We start from the raw sequence: 22,180 nt of genomic DNA on the forward strand, positions 1-22,180 counted from the left end.
TTATCCTGGTTTAGCTAGTATGCATAAATTTAATGTTCAAAGTGCGATTAGTGTTTTAGGGGACGATACTGAGATAGTATTCTCCGACTGAAGACTCATCAAATCGGATAAATAATCGTTCACTACCCCAGATTCAATTACCTGGGACTATGTAATATAATCAATATCATCCTCATTGGAAACATTATTTTCATGATTTGAACCTCAAGTCATACCGCCTGTTGCCCAGATGTGGTAGCACGAGAGCTTTCTTTAATTTGTAACATTTTCATGAATATTAATGATAGGAGGTATCATTGCTAATTTCTTAGGGTAATGGCAAGCCACTCCTCTCTAGCCTTAGTAGAGACATTGTTTGTGGCGTTGGATAATCTGTCCTTCAGAGTTGTCCCTCTGAAACAGAATCGTCCAATTCGTGGTCTGCAACACCTATTACCGAAGGAAGGTGTGTAACTATATGTTCACGTACCAGTGGGCAATACACAGCGATCATAAGAGGAGCATTCTCCTCCTCCAATTGCATTTATGCACCCCACCAATTGGTGTTCCAGTATGTTTGTCGGAACAAAGATAGCAAACAAATTTTAATTAAAAACTATTACATAAACTAAAAAATAATTATAATTCGAAGTAACTAAAAAACTACTTTAAACTTGTAAACAATTGATTGCGGTCTAGCACGGATTCAACTTACTTCAACTAATTATTCAATACTGATTATTCACTAGTCGCTTGGATTAATTATTTCCTTAATTTTTAGGGATTGCAACTTTTTACGGAGTTTTTTTGTAAGACTAAACCAAGAAATAGTTCTGTAGTAGGTTATAATGAACAAAAACAAGGATTCAAACAGGCCTAATTAGAATTCACTTCTGAACTAGTCACGGAAATTAAGATTGAGTCAGTTTCCTCCAATCACTGCTTTATTTGTAGTGGAAAGGGGAGCTATGGAATGACAGAAAAAAACAGAAAAATGAGCTGTGATTTTTGTTTTCAGTTGTAAAAATATATAGACATACAAATAAAACCTTCAATTGATTGAGTCTTCAGGTATTTGACGAGCTCATTTCAACAAAATTAATAAATCAATTAATGTATTATTTTTTAAAGCTGCATGCTACATATCAAGAAACCGTGTTCAAACATTTGATGGTGTGACTTATAATTACACAATTGACACCTGTCCTCACTTGGTCACATCTGACTGCTCTTCGAGGTCCAAGTTTGCTGTGCTTGTAATGCAAGAAACCAATGGAAACTTGGTAAGAAGAGTCTGTTCTCTGTCTTTATAACCTACGAATTCAAAAATTACTTAGATTCACAGAAAATAGTTGTCCCAGAAAAAGTAAACAGCAAATTTAAACCCAAGACAAACTATACAAGGTATAGAAAAAAGCATAAAGGGTAACTTATAAGAGGGGAAGCTGGCACTAATGTCAAAAATGATCACTAGCGCCCTCTTGCATCTCACGTTTCTTGCCAATTTTCTGGTGTAATAATAAGTAAGAATGAATATAATTTTCAAAAATAGTGCTGTAACACATGTTTGGTCTTAGTTAAAAAAAAAAAAAAAATAGCAAATTTTTCCAAAAAAAAATCAAAATCTTCGAACGCTAGATGGCACATGTGAATTTTTTACGGTACTTTCGGTTGTTCCTCTTATAAATTGCCCATACTTCTCGGTCAAAACTTAAAACGAACCGAAATTAAAATGAAAAAAGAAATTAAACCTAAATTTAGCTGGTTAAATTATGACTAACGATGAATGTTAACTTAAAACTACCCAAACTCCTTTTAATCAAGCTACTTTAAATCAAAACTACCACCAATAATTTGCCCTTGGACATACTCCTCAAAACCACAAGCGGTTAGGCTGTCATTGACACTTTACCTAAAACAAAATCCTATTTAATCAACTTTCCTTTTCTTCTTTTTTAAAATAAAAATGTCCTGATTTTACTCACACTAGTAAGACAAAAAAATTAAATGTACTTCCCTCTCAAACCACCTCCAAATTTCATTTGTTCATTAATTAAAGTGGGTTAAGAACTTGTGAAAATACCAATCAGTTTACAGGAGGGTAAAATTCTAATACATTTGTGACTGTTAGTTTTGCTGTACAACCATGAAAAGACCTTCTTTTGTGTCATAACCTCTGTGATAATTGATTGTTACTTTGCTACTTAAATATTAATTTTGATTAAAATAAAAAACTGTTCGTGAAATAGATTTCTTATACTTTGTGCTGTGATTTTAGGCAGTCATAGTGCTATCTTAATAGTTTGTTATGAATAATATTTAAACGTTTAGAACCATACTCCACAAAATTCATGCATGACCATGAGTGAACATATCTATACATGTGAAATTGGAGGGGGCTAATGGAGAGAGAATAGTGCCAAGTGTTTTGCTTGGATTCTTCTGTCACACTGATTGACAATCCTTACATGCTTGTAAATTCAGCGGCTCAGCAGTGTGTAACATGTTCCCTGTTTGTGAAATACCAAGCCAATAATTTTCAATTTCGTAGGTTCTCTTTTCCAATATAAGTTTCAGATTTGTGTTCACCATCCTCAGATATCTATACATATCAACGTGGGTTAAAATCAAGCACCATTTGAGAAACATGTGCCAAATGTCTTTGATGTAAGACAGCCATTCAAAGATCTTGTGATTTCTAATGACCAACATCATTGCTGGATCCTTCCCAAAACAATCTTTGGATAATAATCAGCTGAATGAGCTAAATCATGTCTTTAACATCTAAAAATTTACAGTGGGGCTTGAAGAGGGTTACAAAGGGGACATAGGCCTAAGAACTTCACCTAGGGCCGTCCAATCATACTTTCGAAGTTTTTTTTTTTTTACTTTGGTTTAATAAGGTTTGAATTATCTACAATTTCGTAATAATGTACCTAACCACATTTTGATTTATTTATCTGTATCGTAATTAGCCTCAGGGTTTTGATCAGCAGGCCTGGATATTTTGAACTTACCATTTTTAGAGTACCATTTGTGAACCCCGCACCCATAGCATTGGTAATAGTCTTTAATAGACGTCTAAAATCTAATAAATTTTAAATCGATTTTATCGAAACTTAATGTCTTAAAGTAACCACCGTGTCTTAAAACAAGATTACAGTTTCTATTATTGTCATGATAGTGAATTACGGAACAATAAAAAAAAAAAACATATTATCTTATAAACCATGATCTAATTTTCAGGAATTATGCTCAATTGTTTGATTTTTTATTCGAATTTCTAGGGCTTGAGAGTAATTACAGAATTTGATCGCTACCATATATCATCTAAAAGGGTTGTGGATCTGAACTTGCAAAAAGAGATCAACTTGGATGAAAATGGCATAATGATGATTAAGGATGGTCGCGTTTCTTCAGCCTTGTACAAGCAAAATAATGGAGATTATTTGCTTGTTTTACCAAGAGAAACTCTTTCCGTTTATTTTAAAGGCAATGATATCATTGTTAAGGTAATTATTATTAAATTTAAAATATTGGGCCTTTTCAAATCATCCTTCTTCTGAAGAAGTTTTTTCTTATCGTATATTTTGTTTATGTTGTTTTTTTTTTATCAATTTTCGAGGTTCGTTCTAGGAGTGGTACCATATCTTTACAAAAAAAGCCTAATTTTTTTTATTATTTTTTGCTATGGATTGCTGAATAGGAAGATATTGATATGCATAGCCAGTCACCGATTATCAGGAGTCAATTGCTTTTACTGACTCCTTTTTCAAAGTTAGCAAGTTGTTTGCTGTTTTTCAATTCCTCCATGCTTGTAGAACCGAAAGATTAATAGATCGATGTCTTGACCAAACCATACGTGATATTTTTTCAGAATTTTCATAACGTAAATAACACTTAACTTCCTCTAACTCTATCCTTAAGATCAGTATAGTTTCTCTTAAATCTCTGTGATCTTTTTCAGTAGCCCTACTATTTTTATGGCTCCTATTTGTGTAGCATTCTTCGAAGTACACTACCTGCATAAATTTAAGTAAAAGTTCTCGGAGGGGTTTGGTCTATCACTTCTATCATACCCTGCTATTTTACTTTTTGTTGTGTTTTTCTGTCTTATTTGATAGCGTTGTTTTAGTATTAAAGATAAAAAATTTCCTATCCCATCCTATATCCCCAGACCACGGAGTTTTGTAGAATGCTAGGTTGTAACATTTTCATTTATATTGTTCATTTAGTAATGAGTTGATGTAAATTGAAAGGCACAGCAGAAAAAAGCATATTCATATAAACATTTTCTTCCACTTGTACAAATGTTCCTTATAAAGCTCAATGCAAAAAATAAAATGAAATCAGTTTTTTTTAACTAACCTCTTATTGTAATTTTAATATCACATCTGAGTCTTTTTTTTCAATAAAACCCAAAATATTTTCGATGAAAATTTAGTTATATTTTTAGTCTTCAGCAAAAAATAGAGGACGATTGTGTGGGCTCTGTGGTGACATGAACTTCGAACAGTCAATGGAATTTTTTGATCCCAAGAGATGTGCTCTAAGCAGTGGAGCTTTAATGGCTACTTCGTATAGGGTGAGCTTTCACTTTTTTGTTAATAGGCTATTAAACCTTATTTAAGTAGTTTTGCTCTTTTTGCTTTATAGATATGCTTCGTAGAACGAAAGCCTACTAAATAATGTTTCAATACAGTTTTAAGGTCTATTGACTGATGTTTTTAAAGATTGTAGTTGTTGCCTGAGAACGTTTTGAAAAAAATCTATTAGATTAATTCTGAAAAACTGTATAATGGGAACCAAGAACTGAGATCAGTACCAAAGGATAAAAATTATTTTTTTGTTATAAGCTCTTTCATTTTGTTTCTTCTGTCTTCGTTTTCGTACAGGCAACACTTAGATATATTTATTAAGAACGCATAATAAATTAAATGCCGACGTTAAATAATGAATGAATAACTTGGAAATACAGATTTCCCTGCCCAAATCAAACCTACTTTTTGAAGGTACTTTGAACCCTAAATGTAAAAATTGTATATGCAGACTAATTATAATATAGTCTATATAAACCAAAATTGATTTTCATTTTGTATTCCCATGGTTTTAGAGTTTTTTTTTAAGCAATGAAAGGAATTATGAAAAGGTATTATAATGATTATTTCTTTAAGGTATAATTTCTTTAAGGCTTTCTTTAGAAAGATGGTATTGTTTCTTTAAGATATGTATCAGTATTATTTATTTTCTTGTATTTACTCTTAGAAAAAACATCTGCCAAGTAGTGCTTCAATTTTTGTGTAAAATTTTCCATGACGTAAATCTTAATTTTATCCACTAAAACTCAGACATGTTCAATTTGACTTAGGGAGATTTTGACGGCTAATACCGAAATGTAAATGACCAGAATTTTTATATTAAACTCCTCGTTCCATTATTCAATTGGGATTTCTGCATATCAGCTTTACCGAATTCTATTTTTATAAGACTTAAGAGTTGTATGTATGTATCCACATTTTATTTTTTAGTGTCTTCCCCTCTTAATCTGTCGTTATTCATTCCTTCTCTCTCTGCAACTTTTCTTTGCTCAATAGCTACCTTATGACTCTGTGTTTTTCCAACTTTTCTTTGTTTAAACCTGTCTCTACTGTTCCTTGCATGTGACGTTTTCTTTTCTTCCTCATATATTAACTTTTTAATTCGTTTTATACAGCACTCAGTTAAGAAACACAATTTGTTCTAGATTCAGACGAATAACTGTCCAGACCTTCAGGAAGAACAAAAAGAAGCTTTGGACTTGTATCGTCAAGAGTGTCAGTCGATCGATGAAACCATCAGATCTGCCTTACCAATTGCTAAGAAACAAAATTCGAGTCAATATAGAGCAAACTGTGCGTAAAATAATATTTTTCTGAACACCTGATCAAGTCTGCTAAAGACATGGTAGGTTTTTATTATATTCTATCACTATTGACATTGCTAATCATTTCTTTATCTTAGACCTTAGATCCTTTTGTGCCTAAAGAGGCGCACAGGGCGTCCAAGAGTCTCCAGTCCTCTTTGAAACTTGTACCTGTGACGATGTCTTCCCACTCTGGCTGTATTGAGGCCTGAAGGTGCCGCAGGTCGTTGTTGTAGGTACGACTGAGCGTATTTTTGGATCTTCCTCTGCTGTGGGTGCCTTCAGGTAACCAGAAAAATGTAGATTTGGGGCTTCTGGAATTATCCATGTGCAGCACGTATCCGAGGTAGCTCCATCTATGCCTTCGTATGGTCTTGATGAAGGACACTTGACCTGAGATATTTCTAATGGGCTCTTTAATATTGAGTCTGAAACTTTCTGCTTTTTGTTGAAAGCTCGTGAGCAGCCCTTGAAGCCGTGATTTGCTGGTTTGAGGATGGCAAAATCGTCAGCAAAATCTAGGTTGCTCAGCAAGAGATCATTTAGGTGTAGCCCAGCTCAGTCTACGCCCTTCAACACGAAGTTGATGACGACTGCGAACATTAATGGAGATAGAACGCACCCTTGTTTCACCCGGGAGAGGATGGAAAATTTACGTGAATTTCCCTCTACTGTCTTCATACAATAGGTTGCATCATACATCGCCATGATGAGATTTACTATGATATTGGGGATAACATAGTGACGACCTAGCTTCCAGAGAGACTGGCGGTCTAAGTAGTCGAACGCCTTTTCGAAGTCTATGAAGACCATGTAGATTTGATTGCGCCATTCCCAGCTCTCCTCCTTGAGCATTTGCAGGGTGAATATCAGGTCTGTGCAAGAGCGGTTTGGACGGAAGCCATGCTGTTCATCACTCAGGTGTTCATCAAGGTGACGTTGTATTCGGGACAGGATAATGTGGGACAACAGTTTTGCCCGAAATCGAGAGCAGGCTGATGCCTCGCCAGTTATTACAGCGAGTGGCATCGCCCTTCTTGAAGAGCTTCACGAGCGTACTGTGGTGCCATTCGGAGGATAATTTTTTTGTTGTCAAGATGGTTCCAATGAAGTATTTTCAATAGGTGACACAGGTGTCCATGGAGCACGGTGTCCATGACACAGGTATCCATTTGCGTCACGACAGGCAAGGGTCTTAAGTAATGACTTTCCTCTCCTCTTTGGACTTTCCTACTAGTGACTTTTCTACTAGCTGCAAAGTGAAGTCCGGTAGCCACTAGTCCTTCGGTTTCTTTTCGGTTCCTAAGGTTCTTGCTTGCTGACTCAATGTAAAGGTATTTTTTCTAGTCCCATGTCATCTCCCGGGCGTCTTGGTCACTGATGTAGAGTGCTTCGAACTTGTTGCCAAGTTCGGTAACGAACTCGTGCCTGGTTGTTTGGTGTAGGAGCTTGTTAGAATCTAATAGGGGTTCTGAATTGGTCGTCTTTTTCTCATGCCTCTTCAACTCCAGGGAGAATTTGGTTACTATCAGGTTGTGGTCTGATCCAACATCGGTGCCTCTATATGCTCTCACATCTTGTATACTAGAGCAGAACTTCTGGCTGACCAGACTGTATCACTAGACTGAACTAGACCTACTAGACTGATCTGTATCACCAGGGGAGGTCTGTAAGTACTTGTGGACGTCTTATATGAGGAAATTTCCTCATCTTATGAGGAAAGAGGCTGTCTTCTATCAGCAGATCATTAGCCATTGCAAAGTCGATCAGCATCGTTCCATTTTCGTTATGTGCACCTATACTATGCCTACCGAGTGCCTGTGGGCGTTGCCAACGATTGCGTTTAAGTCTCCAAGAACGCACGTGATGTCATGTTTCGGAATGTTATTGACCACTGCTTGTAGAGTGTGGTAGAATTCTTCTTCGGTCTCGACCTATTTCACGTTAGTGGGGGCGTAGTAGACTGCTACAGAAGGTTTTGCTTGTCGTCCAGTGAAACATGCTACAAAATGGGAGTCCATTTCAAGAGAGATCTTGAGGTTTCTCTCGTCATATTGAGTGAACTCCTTGTTCATGCCTGCCTTGGTGCCGCTGTAGAGGATTGTAGAATGGTCGTCAAGTTGTTTCTCTCCGGAGCCAGTCCATCTTTCTTCGGACAGTGCCAGGATGTCTAGATGGTATCTGTACATCTCCTGGAATACTTGTTCGGTCTTCGATAGTTGGGTCATCGTGCGGACATTCCAAAAAAAAACAAATTTTCTTGTTTTCTCAACTTTTGAAAAGACACAATTTGGGTCTCTTAAAACATTCCATAAGTTTTCTGGTGCCACGCGCAATAGAAATATTGAAAACACGTTCAGGTTTTTTCCATACCTTGTATATGACACCAAATGTGTAAGGTTTACCTTATCTAGTATTTATTCCTATAAAAATGTCTCAACATATCTGAGAACGACAGAAATATTCTAATTAAATTTTCGTACTATATCTTTCTTCTGTCAGTTATTTTCATAACGAGTAGTTCATTTAATTCAAAAATATGCGACGAATGAATTTTATTAATAAGTTTTATTCAGATTATGCTTGCTTTGATTTATTTGAAAGCAATGATTAAGTATATCATTTCTATCTTTTTCCAGATCTTCTCTGTTTCTACTCTGTTGAAAATCTTCTTTCTTTGCTTGCTTCATCTTTATGTCTGCTGAACACATTTCAATTTTGTTTTTGTGAGATTTTTTAATGACAATAAATGTCCTTGCAAATGTTTAGTTGTCTTTTTTTGAGACCAATTGAAGAATCTAGGGCAAAACACCTTTGGATCCATCTCAGGACGAGTTCTTTCCCTGCTTCTATGCGCTGTGGAGGTATGATTCAAACTAGTCTTTTTTTAATGTGTAGTTTGTTTTCAAACAGTTTGTAGTAACGACTTGTAAGTAAGGATTGACTCGGCCCAATAGTGACGGAAATTCTAAAAACCGGAATTTAGATAGCAAAAGGCTTTTTATATTGTTTGTTTCTATTAATAGGTTTTTGTTTTCTATATAAAAAGAATTGGTTTGTATGCTTCCAAGTATATTAATTTTATTAAGTTCAATGTTGCCACTCAAAAGCAAGAAGCCAGAAAACATTCGACTGATTTTCAAAAAAGGAGGCAAATACCCTAAAAGTCAAGGGATCTTAACGAAAATCACACCATCAGATTCTGCATAACAGAGAACCATACCGTAGACTAATGTCTACGAAAATGTGGAACTTGTATTTTTTGGCAGAAGAAAGAAAACGGATGTGTGTTTAGTTTTTTTTTTCCAGGGATGATATCCAAGAAGAAAACATCACAAGCCTCGGCTATTCTATTTTTAGAATCTTCTGTGTACCCACTGTCTTTACTAATAATATTAACAAGGTAAAAAACATTGGAAGGGGGCTCATTCGATTGAAAATTAGAAGATCTAGTATTTAAGAGTCAAAAGTGATCGGAGAGCAACACACCCCTTTTATCCTGTTTTTCCTAAATAAATCCAAATAAAACGTTGAGATAGCCATTTAGTTCAAAATAGTCCAAAGATTATTTAACAAGGCCTTCAGGGTTGAAACAACCCCTCAAGGCCTGGGGACAAGAGTTGTAAGTTGGGTTGTAAGGCCCTATACAGTTTTCATGGAAGGATGGTTGGGTAAAATCTTGAGGAGATACCTTCGATTGGAAATTGGAAGTTATAGTTCCCTTTGTAAGAGTCAAAATTGATTGAATGACAGCTACTCCCCTCCCATGCTTTCTTATCATAAATATATTCAACCAAAATTTCAGGATATATATTTTTTTTTCAAAACAATCCAAAGATCATACGATGATGCTTCTGGGTTGTCACAAACCCCCAGAGCATGGAGGGCAAAGGTTTTAAGTTGGGCTTCAAGGGCATATAAGATCTTAATGAAAAGATTGGTCGGATTTTACTTGGGATGAGTCTTTTTTACTTGGAAACTGAAAGTTCCAGTACCCTTTTCATGAATAAAAAACTATTGGAGGGCAACTAGCCCCTCCTACCCCACGCCCTCATTTCCCACAATGCATTCGATCATACTTTTAGATTATTTGGAATTGTTCAACATATTCCAAAGATCATATAACAATTGCTTCTGGGGTTGACACAACCCCCGGAGCCCAAGGGTAAAAGTTTTGATATGCCCCGGGGACTTGCAAGTTCTTATGGATCAGGTAATATTATAAAGTTTAAAGAAGACTCATTTGATTTGAAATTGAAAGTTCTAGTGCCCTTTTTAATTGTAAAAAGTAATTGGAGTGCAACAAGACCCCCTACCCTCTACCAATTGCAAAGTATTACTCGAATCTCTTTATCATGGGTGTAAGAGACCGCAGTGGCTTAATTTTCTTTAACAAGATATATACCATTTTCATATAACTGTGAATCTAGATCTAGGGATTGCATTGTCAACTCATACAAAGTCCTATACGATTTATTTAAGGATAAATTGTAGAGCGGTATTCCATTTACTTTATGCATAAGAGAGGAAAGTCCAAACATTTCAAATTTGTGTGGGCAACTTATCAAAGGTCCTATAGCACTAGGACGTTAAACAAATCCCAGTGCCAGTTTTGAAGGAATTTTGCCATTTTAGTCGGTGAAGCAGCGTGCACTGGACCTGAGATTTTCCGAAACGCTTGTTTCTTAATCTTTGCCAGAGCCCCAATCGCGTAGTGTAGAGGATGAAAAATCCTTGGCAGCCGGAACAATATACTTTTTAGCCATGGGTATTGCATATCGAAACAGCTTAGCAAACCACCTGCCAAGACCGTAGACCAACATTGATGAACGACCTATTTAATGGTCCATTCAATGACCCATTTGTCTTGGACCAAGAGTAGCAGCATAGCGATCAATATCAATACAAACAAATGCCATTTTTCTATTAGACATCTTGCTACTAAACAGGGTCGAAATTAACATGTAATCATGGCCGAACCTTTTGTTATTGCTAAGGGATCATCTAATTCTGTTCTTAATGTTAACTGATAGAGTTCCAAATAGGGAGTGTTTACAGAGATATAATGTTAATGCTTTATATTGTAATGATGAATCTGATCTTGACAGGTTTTTCGTTCAAGGACACATGAAACGTGAACGTTGTTATTACCAAATCGATCCACACCACTAGTGCTTCCAGCACTTTTACCATTGACTATATTCTGTTTAGAACGAAAAAATATCTGAGAATATCGTTGAGAATAACCTTCTCACTGTCAATGGGTGAACTAATTGAAATCTTACCCTTTTCCATTGAATAGTTGAAATGAAAGGCAACATTTTTACGAGTGGAGATTCTTCCACTGATAGCACAACGCCAATGATTCATACTACCAAATTCTTTGTATCATGTCATTTATACTCTTTTTTTGCGCTTCATTCGTCAAAACGTCGAGAGATTTTTCCAGAAAAATTAGAGAAACACCGGATTCAAACCGATGAGCTCCAGATGCAAACGACCGCTGAGCTACGAGATATGTACACTTCGCAATCACCAACACGGTATTAAATGTAAACAATGGGAAAATTTTATGATTTACAGTACTTCCCTCGTGGGCTGTGGGGGAGGGGGAATGTCGTCGTCAAAAATATATGAAGTAGATCTTTTAACTATACGCAACAAAAGTGTTATCTTCAAATTTTGATCAGACAACGCTGTAGAGAAAAGGCGTGGGAGGGGGGCTAGTTGCTCTCCGACTTTTGGCTATTCAAAAAAAATCACTAGAACTTCCATTTTTTGTTCAGATGAGCTGTTTCCCGATCTTCTAGGACCATTGGTTCCACACAATCATCCCTGGGAATAAAAAAATAAATTGTAAAAAAAGCCCTCCGTGCGTGACGAAGTTCGTTTTTATGACACTTATAGTGATCGCAATTTCTGTCCGTCTGTCTGTCCCAGTTTTGCTAGTTTGGTCACTTCCAGATAAGCTAGGACGATGAAATTTGGCAAGCGTATTAGGGACTAGACTAGATAGCATTAGAAATAATTTTCCCTATTTGACTATTGGGGGGGGGGGTAGAGGGACGGTTAATCGGAAAAATTAGAAAAATGAGGTATTTTTAGCTTATGAACGGATGATCAGATCTTAATGAAATTTGATATTTAGAAGGATATCATGTCTCAGAGCTCTCATGTTAAATTCCAACTGGATCCGGTGACAGTGGGGGGAGTTGGAGGGGGAAACCTAAAATCTTGGAAAACGCTTAGAGTGGAGAGATCGAGATGAAAATTGGAGGGTAAATAAGAACAAGTCCTAGATACGTGATTGACATAACTGGACCAGATCCACTCTCTTTGGGTTAGTTGGAAGGGGGGTTAATTCAGAAAAATTAGAAAAAATGAGGTATTTTTAACGTACGAACAAGTGATCGGATCTTAACGAAATTTGATATTTAGAAGGACCTTGTAACTCAGAACTCTAATTTTGAAGTCTGACCAGATCCAGTGTCGTTGGGGGTAGTTGGAGGGAGGAGGACCGGAAATCTTGGAAAAGGCTTAGAGTGGAGAGATCGGGATGAAGCTTGGTGGGAAGAATCAGCACAAGTCCTATATACGCTATTGATATAACCGGACCGGATCCTCTCTCTTTGGGGGGGGGACCTAATTCAGTTATTCAGAAAAAAATCGAAAAAAGTAGGTATTTTTAACTTGCGAAGAGGTGATTGGATCCTAATGAAATTTATATTTACAAGGACCTCGTGTCTCAGAGCTCTTATTATAAATCTTGACCGGATCCGCTGACATTAGGATGAGTTGGAGGAGGAAACTTTAAATCGTGGAAACGCTTAGAGTAGAGAGATCGCGATGATACTTGATGGGAAGAATAAGCACAAGTCTTAGATGCGTGATTAACATAAGCAAATCGGATTGGATCTCTTTGTGGGAGTTGGGGGGTGGTGGTGGTTAATTTGGAAAATTTAAAAAAATGAGGTATTCTAATATTACGAACAGGTGATCAGATCTTAATGACATTTGATATTTAGAAAGACCTCGTGTCTCAGAACTCTTATTTTAAATCTCCACCAGATCCGATGACACTGGGGGGAGTTGGAGGGGAACTGGAAATCCTGGAAAACGCTTAGAGTGTTGAGATCGGGATGAAACTTGGTGGGAAGAATAAGCACATGTCCAAGATACGCTATTGACACAACCGGACTGGATCTGCTCTCTTTGGGGGCGTTGTGGGATTTGATAGTTTGGGCACTTCCAGATAAGCAAGGACGACGACAGTTGGCAGGCGTATCAGGAACCAGACTAGATTAAATTAGAAAGAATCTCTTCCCTGATTCGACTATCTGGGGGGGGGGGGAGCGAACGAACAAGATAATTGAAAAGAACTTTATTTGCCGATGAAACAAATGATTGTTCTTCTTAAATATTGATTGTGGCGCAGGGATATGATTCTCGCTTAGAGTCCAAGAGGTCTCAGGTTGGAATCTCTGACCGCCCCAATTTTTACATGAAGAAGATCCGAAACTAGATACATGATCAATATAGCGATCGCTGAAAGTTGGCAGGTGTATCAGGGACCCGATCAGATTTAATCAGAAATAGTCGCTTCCCCGATTTGACCATCTGGGGGAGGGAGTGGAAGGACGGTTAATTTAGAAAAATGAGGTATTTTTAACTTACGAACGGGTTATCGGATCTTAATGAAATTTGATATTTAGAAGGACCTTGTGTCTCAGAGCTCTTATTTTAAATCTATATTGGATCTGATGACACAGGGGGGAGTGGAACAGGGAAACTGGAAATCATGGAAAAATGCTTAGAGGGGAGGGATCGTAAAGAAACTCGGTGCGAAGAAGCTACTGGCTCTTGGCTCTTCTGACATTGTCACAAGTGCCAAATGAGCTCTTGGCTCTTGTTTTGTTTTATTATTCCTATATTTGCCGAAAGCAGAGAGTAGATTTATGTTTCTTAATGTGATTTTACTTTTCGAACGCTATGTTGGTAGGCCTTGTTCGGCTTACAATAAAGATATCTGTCTATCAATCTATCAAACTAACAACAAATAACATTTTATACGAAGCGTTTGTATTCCAAAATTAGGAGTTTTCCTTATTGCCTATTCTCAAGGGGCTTAATAAACCATAGTCCTCTGGGGATACGCATTCATGAAAGCAGCCTGATTATTATTTAACAAACCGGCCAGTACAGGCTAGGAGGAAGGGAAAAATTCATGCTCATACCGAATAACGTTTCCTTAGAAAAACAAATTTTCCTGCATTATAAGTCAGTCTAATATTAGTTGCGGTCGAGTGTGACAATGTGGTTTTTCCTGGTTGGCATGGATTCATTATGCTATTATTAAAGTAAATTACACTTTGCTTTGGAGGAGAGCATTCGGGATTCAACGACATAGAGACAGTTTTAGAGGCAAAATGTTTTAATGATAAAAACGCTTGCTAAGGTAATAAGTGCTGAAGATGGGGATGGTAGGGATCTTCATACGAGTTGCTTGGAACGAAAAGCTATGATGTCAATTTTTCAAAAATTTGAAATTGAACGACCAAGTCTCACATTAAAATGAACAGGTATTCCCACCAATAAAAGTGAGTCTTTCACCCCGCTTAAACCCACGAAAGACCCGGATGTTCGCTAAACTCAATCCCTTATGCTGTTTATTAAATATTGAAGATACTCTATATTAATTGACTGAGTACATAAAATGTGTTTTTTTTTGCCTCTGTCACCTCCACCTCCAAGTAAAAATTTGAGGTCCACTTGCCCCATCAGTATCTTTTAAAAGTTTCAACTCCTTATACCAAGCTATTCCTGGGAAATTACAAGGAGGTACACCTTATTTTCTTCTTTTTTTTTTTACTTAAATCACTACTTCATTAGAAACGCATTCTGATCCTTCAGGGCATATAGCATCAACAATTTTAGGAAATTGAGGATACGCCATTTTTATAACCTGGATACGCATGGTGTGTTTCGATTTGCTGCTGTCTTGTTTCTCCAAATCCAAATCTAAGGTTGCCCCCCCCCCAGATGTTCAAACTCGGTATTCTAAGGTTGTCACGAAATATCGCAGGTAACCTTTTTTGAAAATGTAAGTCAGGTTAACGTCTTTTTGCTTATAAATCTTAGCCTAACAAACCATCCCTAAAAGTTCTAAGCTAATCAGACAGCCAAGACCAAACATGTTCACGTTTTCTACTAAAACATACTTTTGAGCAAGGGGGTTATTTACACAAATGAGCGACATTGTCTCTTGGGCTTTTGGAATCATGTCAACCCTTTGGACATATTTCTTGGAATTTTTTTCGTTTTGACCAAAATGACTATCTTAAAACCTCCATCCAATTTATCCAATGGTTGCCTTCGAATCAGTTTTGACCCTTAAAGTAGGTATTTTAACTTTTAATTCCGATGAAATGAACCCCATTCAAATTTTCGACATCCATACCTATGCAACAAAGTAGTTGAAAGAAATAATTCTCGAGAGGCATAAAATTGAATGAGATATGGATGGTTGATAGAATGAAAGAGACAAATTTCTTGAGTATTAAAAGGATAGCAAGATTTGTAAGGATTGCAGCGGCACATCGGGAGCGTTTTCTTTAGATAGTATTAATTTATTTTAGTTAATTTGTTGTTTGTTTTTGTTATGTAAATTTCCTATGGCCCACGGGCTTTTTCTGGAATAAATTATTATTATTATTATTATACCTCTTTATTAAGTGTCTCGACGAAATATCTTAAACTAAGTATTTTATTTTCAAGATCACTGCATTTCTATGACGAAGAAATAAGCATTCAAATGGGGTCAAGTCCACTTATTAGACAGAAAAATCTGGATATTTAGATCACATATATACCGATCGTCATCAGCAGAAATTCTAAAGCATTAAAATCAAAGCTAACATATTTATGCAGAATAAAGTAATAGCTTTCAGTTCGTTCACTAGGTCTGTCTTTGAGAGTTCAATAATGGGGTTTGTCCAAAGTCTTGAGTTGCAAATTGCTTCTTTAGTATTTCCTAAATGTAAGTTGAATTTCTAATGAAGGGGGTAAAACCTTCTTCGTCTTCCAATCGCAAATAGAATATTTTTGAATTTATAGCTATGTAATTGAATGATCACTTCTGCCCGTATATACGACGAATTTTCGAAGTAAAACCTTAAATTAGGTATTTTTTTCTGGTTCATTCACTTGATTTGTTTGAGACAATTCAGTAACTGGGCTTATTCAAAGTTGAATTTCTAATGAAAGTGGTAAAACCTTATACGTCTTCCCTTTGCAAATGGAATGATTTCAAATTTATATTTATATACTTGATTGGTCAAGTCTGCCCGTATGTATGACATATTTTTGACATAATAGCTTAAATTAGGTATTTTTCCCAAAATCGAACAGCCTTTCTATGACGAACAAATAAACGCTCAAATATGGGTAAGTAAATTCATTAGACAGTGAAAACAGATACAAACGTCTGGCTATTTCAAACACATATACAGAGATCTTCATCAGCCGAAAATACTGAGGCATTAAAATCAAAACTAAGATAGAACAAAATAAAGACTTCTGGTTCATTCAGTAGATGTTTGAGAGTTCAATAACTGGGCTCAACCAAAGTAGAATTTCTAATGAAAGTGGCAAAATCTTTTTCCTCTTCTAATTGCAAATGGAATATTTTGATGTTATAAGTTATATACTTGATGGGTCGCATCTCCCATTATATACGATGAATTTTTGACGCTTTAAATTCAGGCAATATAGGGCAATGTCTTTCGTGACAGTAAATTCAGCCATTTCTTTGTTATTATTGACTAATAATATACGGGTATATTTACACGTTAGGTAAATGAACATCCTTTTTCTTGCCTTTTTTAAAATTTTTATATAGTTTTCAACCAGCGTTAGGCTTGAGGTAAAATGAAAGCCTCGCTTTCCATATATATACAAATTTGGACTACAGATTTAGTAGTTTGTGTATTATTAGTTTTTGAATAAACAGGCATCACTATTATAACATTTGCTATTTTTTCTTCTTTTTTGGCAGACTTCTCATCAACCTCGAGGCCATAATGCCAAATAAAGTCAATTTAAAAAAAAGCTAGCTTTTCAGATATTCTATGACCATGTTTAACTCATTGACTTTCCTCCTTCCACCTGATTTTATTAAAAATTATTTTCGTTTAAATAATAACTTTTTTGATCTTTCAAATTATGCTACAAATATATCGAGCCCAGGCCGTCCATTGGCCTGGGCCCAGGCCGTCCATTTGGTAAAAGAACATTCCACCACTGAGTTATTGCCACTTAAATTGTAAAAAGTTTGTATGTGTGTTTAGGGGGAGTAATTGACTCAATCCTATACTTGAGCATTTTGGTCATTTTTATCAATTAAGGAGAGACGGTAGTCAATAATACAAATTTGTGCATCTATGAAAAGCTGTGCTATCATTATACCTGACTGTGATATAATGAAATATAGTGGGAACTATCGGGCATCTGTTATGCAACTTGAAGCACCACATCTTTTAAGCACGCATGTCATACTTCTGCCACACTACGCTTAGTTGCACTACGTACCGTGCACTTACCGCCACATGTAGTGCTAACTACTTGGTGTTCACGTTTTTTAGAAGTATGCAACCCTTCGGTTTCCTTGGTAAAATTAATTCAGAAATACCAACTTCTTAAATTGATTTCGTATGTCTTGCCAATTTTCGTTTTGAACAATTTCAAGGGGTCATAAAAGATTTTATTGTTGAGCTGTATATAATTCGTGGAGATTTCACAGTATTTTCTTGTGAATATATACCAAAATTACTCTCTGATCTTGTTAGTTGCAAATGTGCTAAAAGCTAAGCGTTAGTGTTAAAGATTGCAACCTGTTGTTTAGTTTTCATCGTCACCGTGAGTTTCATTCCCCAAAAACATACCCAAGAGACTGTTAAGCATCTTAATATGTAACGTTTAAATGAGAACTTTTTGTTAATGATAGTGGGCTTGGTACTGCTGTAGATTTCAGAAATTGGCACATAAACTTTAAGTAGATATATTTTAAAAATAAATAAGTTTATTTTAGACTAAGCAGATGAACGACTTCAGTCTCAAGATGATGCACAAAGCCTCCATTTCCACTGGAAGTTCCAGGAACTTCTTGCTGTTCGGTTCTAAGCCGCCTGGAGAACTTCATGTTGACTTGAGAAGATGTGATAGTCTCAGTCTTGCAATGGTTCTTGGACCATTACTTTTCCTGAGACCAAAATCGTTTCAATGATTTAAACAATACGAAAACTGTAACTTGAAATATTATATTGCTATAAAACAACTATCGTATTGACATTTTGACTGTTTAATTCAGATACTTTGAATTGGAGTTACTAGAAATTTCAGAAACTCATATCCCAGGGGTAAGAAACATGAAATTAGGCGATATAGAATACGAGTACTCAGAGAGAAAGGATGGGGTGGATGGGCAGGGAGTAGGGCTCATCGTAAATAAGGAAACAGCTAAGTCTTGTTTTAGATGTAAAAGGTGAATAAAAGAATACTAGCTGCTCATTTTGCAGCTGAAAAGTGCTGGGTATCAGTTATAGTAGTATATGCCCCTGTAGAACCAACTGATGGAGATAGTACTGGTTCAGATGAAGTTTAGTTCCAGCTAGAGAAACAAACAGAACGGATCCCAGGTAGAAGTATAGCGTTTTAATTAGGAGATTTTAATACTCGTGTCGGTAGAAGTAAGGATACATAGTATCCTAATCAAGGTAAATTTAGAGTTGGAAAAGAAAATAGTAATGGTTATAGACTGCTGCAATTCCATACGTAGACTTTTAACAATATAGTAATAATCAATATATTATTTGGTCATAAAATGGCCAGCAAATTAACATGGTATTTAAATGATGGTAGGACGGTTGACCTTATTGATTGTTTTATTGTAAACCAAGGACTGAAAAAATCAATATTAGATGCTAGGGTACAAAGGAGTGTTGCTATTGATTTTAAATGTTAAGATTGCTATCTAGTAGTGAAAAGAGATATCCTTAAGGTGAAATTTAGGTAGGAGAAACCGTTAAATTATGTAATAAGTAGGTTTAAAGTGGAGGCCAGGGGGAAAATCGCCTGAGATCTGGAAGATACAGCCAGACGATATAGTAGTAAAATACTGTAATGGCATGTTACGAAATTGAGAGGGAAAAGGCATTCGGGACTTTTCCTTGTTAAAGACAGGAATCAGATCACAATATAGGGAAAGAGCTAAAGAGAGATGGGCTGAATCCTTTCAAAACGTGTCAAACCGTAACTCAGTTCCAGGAAAAGAAATAGAAAAGAATGAAAAAGTTTTAGATGCTTTGGATCTGAAGGAATTTTTGTGATGAAGAATTAGTGACAGTACTAAAAAGAAAAGAAAAAGAAGGCCCCAGGCGCTGATAGTTGGTAGATGAGTTTTCTAAATATAGCGGTTCTGAAAGTTAGAGATAATTTACTGAAGATTATGAACATGATTTTTGAACTAAAGGGAGATACCTAGTGATTTTAGGTAAACTGTAATTAAAATCCTCTGTAAGAAAGTGGATAAGAGAGAGTTTGGTAATTATAGAGGCAGGAGCTTGGTTTTTGTATGAAGCAATGTATTTAGCATAATAATGGTTTTTAGACTTAGCAATACAAAAGATGGAGCTGTAAGAGAGGAATAGTATGGTTTTAAGAATGAGAGAGAGTATGCTAACCAAAATTTCATTCTTAGATTAATAATTGAGGAGTGACTGATTCGTCAATATCTTAGTCCTCAATCTTATTGATAATGAGTAGGATGTTGATTCAGTCAATAGAAGAGCTTTTTCGAAGTTCTATCCTTGTATGGTACACTAAACAAAAACATTAAAGTGATTGGTGTCCTGTACGACAATAAAATTTCTTTAGTTAAGGTAAAAAATAAGGTTAATAGCTGGTTTCGTATCGAATCAGGAATTAATCAGGGTTCAGTTCTTTTCTCATTCATATGGATCGTTTTGAAGGAGTTTTTCCTAATGTTCACAAAGAAGGCTATGGAAGAGCATGGAATGAACTATTAATGCTTACGATAATATAAATCTAAGAATCTTCACTTTACACTATTTGTTCACTTTAGTGTTTTATGATACATTTATTTTTTCAGATAGAAAAACAGAAAGACTGCAACCTTAAATAAAAAAAAGCCCAAAAAATGAAGCCGGTAATTCTAATAGTCTTAAGTTATGCACTAATTGGTGGAGCTCTTTTTGCAGGTGAGGTTTCTCTCTCGCTCTCTCTTTCTTATTTCTCTCTTTCTCCCTCTCCCCTCCTCTCTCTCTCTCGTATATATATATATATATATATATATATATATATATATATATATATATATATATATATATATATATATAATATCTTTCTCTTCTTCTACTTTTTTCTCAATAAGGTGCGTGCTCCTTAGTGTCTGGAACGTTTTTGGTTTCTTACAATATGAGGTGCTGCCTTTTGATTTAACACGCATCCGTGATCTGTCTTCTGGCAGAAAATGCGAAATTCAACATTTTCAAACAGTTCGTGGTAACGAACTGAGAGTAAGGAGCGACCCGGCTCAATAGTAAACTAAACTCTAAAAAACGGAATTACGATGCTAAAAGATGCATCAAAATCGGATTTTTATGCTGATTCTTGTCATCAAAAGTTACGGGCATGAGAAAATTTGCCTTATTTTGGAAAATAGGGGGAAACACCCCCTAAAAGTCATAGGATCTTAACGAAAATCACAACATCGCATTCAGCGTATCAGAGAACCCTATAGAAGTCCAATCTACAAAAATGTGAAATTTCGTATTTTTCGCCAGAAGACAGATCACGGCTGCGTGTTTATTTGTTGTTGTTTTTTTCCCAGGGGTCATCGTATCAACAAAGTGGTCCTAGAGTGTTCCAAGAGGGCTCATTCTAACGGAAATACAAAGTTCTAGTGCCCTTTTTAAGTGACCAAAAAATTGGAGGGCACCTAGGCCCCCTCCCACGCTCATTTTTTTCTCAAAGTCAACGGATCAAAATTTTGAGATAGCCATTTTGTTCCGCATAGTCGAAAACCATAATAACTATGTCTTTGGGGATGACTTACTCCCTCACAGTCCATGGGGGAGGGGCTGCAAGTTACAAACTTTGACCAGTGTTTACATACATTAACGGTTATTGGGAAGTGTACCGACGTTTTCAGGGGGCTTTTTTTGGTTTGGGTGTGGGGTTGAGGGGAGGGGGCTATTTGGGAGGATCTTTGCTTGAAGAAATATTTCATGGGAGAAGAGAAATTCAATGAAAAGGGCGCAGGATTTTCTAGCATTACTATTAAAAAAAACAATGAAAATATAAACATGAAAAAGTTTTTTCAATTGAAAGTAAGGAGTAGCATTAAAACTTAAAACGAACAGAGATTATTACGCATATAAGGGGTTCTAAAAATACTTTAGCATAAAGAGCGAGGTATTTAGGAGGAGATGAATATTTCGCTCTTTATGCTAAAGTATTTTTAGTAATTTCAACTGTTTATTCTACGGCTTTTCTGATTCAGGGGTCATTCTTAAAGAATTGGGACAAAACCTAAACTTTAGTGTGAAGAACGAGGTATTAACGAGGGGACAAACCCACTCATACATATAATTAAAAATATAAGAATATAAAAGTTTGTTACGCAATTTAATTCTTAAGTTACGTATATTTTTTACTAATAAAAACGTTTGTTAAAAATTAAAAGTTCTAGTTGCCTTTTTAAGTAACCGAAAAATTGGAGGGCAACTAGGCCTTCTTCCCCATCCCTTATTTCTCAAAATCGTCTGATCAAAACTAAGAGAAAGCCATTTAGCCAAAAAAAGAATTAATATTCAAATTTCATTTTAACAATTTATATACGGAGAACCAAAATCAAACATGCATTAATTCAAAAACGTTCAGAAATTAAATAAAAAAACTATTTTTTTTTTAACTGAAAGTAAGGAGCGACATTAAAACTTAAAACAAACAGAAATTACTCCGTATATGAAACGGGTTGTCCCCTCCGCAATCCCTCGCTTTTTACGCTAAAGTTTTTAATTGTTTTTTTTTTCTAATAGTGCTAGAAAATCCTGCGCTCCCTTCATGAAAATTTTCTCTAGGGATCCTGCATTCAACTTGAATTTATATTATCATAGGTACCACAGTAGCGCTGCCTAAGTAAAAAGTAGCATGACTCGTGTCTTTTTTAAATCAAGCCACTTTGTCTGAAAGGGGTGATCATATTGACTTTGGAAGGGTCTC

At 35.9% G+C, this 22,180-nt stretch overlaps 2 protein-coding genes across 3 annotated transcripts in view; both read left to right on the forward strand.

Moving 5' to 3' along the window:
• LOC136033813 (uncharacterized) overlaps positions 1-8,645 on the forward strand; it is a 129,835-nt gene extending 121,190 nt beyond the window's left edge. The window contains exons 23-27 of the mRNA XM_065714727.1: positions 1,111-1,262; positions 3,267-3,491; positions 4,436-4,564; positions 5,723-5,922; positions 8,521-8,645. Coding sequence (XP_065570799.1) covers positions 1,111-1,262; positions 3,267-3,491; positions 4,436-4,564; positions 5,723-5,878 — 662 coding nt within the window. The 3' untranslated portion in view covers positions 5,879-5,922; positions 8,521-8,645. The remainder of the gene's footprint in view (positions 1-1,110; positions 1,263-3,266; positions 3,492-4,435; positions 4,565-5,722; positions 5,923-8,520) is intronic.
• A 29-nt stretch (positions 8,646-8,674) lies between these two features.
• The window catches only part of LOC136033812 (piezo-type mechanosensitive ion channel component-like), a gene marked incomplete at its 3' end in the record, with an annotated part of 265,796 nt that continues 252,290 nt past the window's right edge, over positions 8,675-22,180 (forward strand). Inside the window, 2 exon segments of one of the 2 annotated variants that reach the window (XM_065714725.1) lie at positions 8,675-8,745; positions 20,046-20,154. In XM_065714725.1, coding sequence (XP_065570797.1) covers positions 20,094-20,154 — 61 coding nt within the window. 2 annotated transcript variants of the gene reach the window in all.

This window comes from Artemia franciscana, chromosome 12 (assembly GCF_032884065.1).
Source record: "Artemia franciscana chromosome 12, ASM3288406v1, whole genome shotgun sequence".
Lineage (NCBI taxonomy): Eukaryota > Metazoa > Arthropoda > Branchiopoda > Anostraca > Artemiidae > Artemia > Artemia franciscana.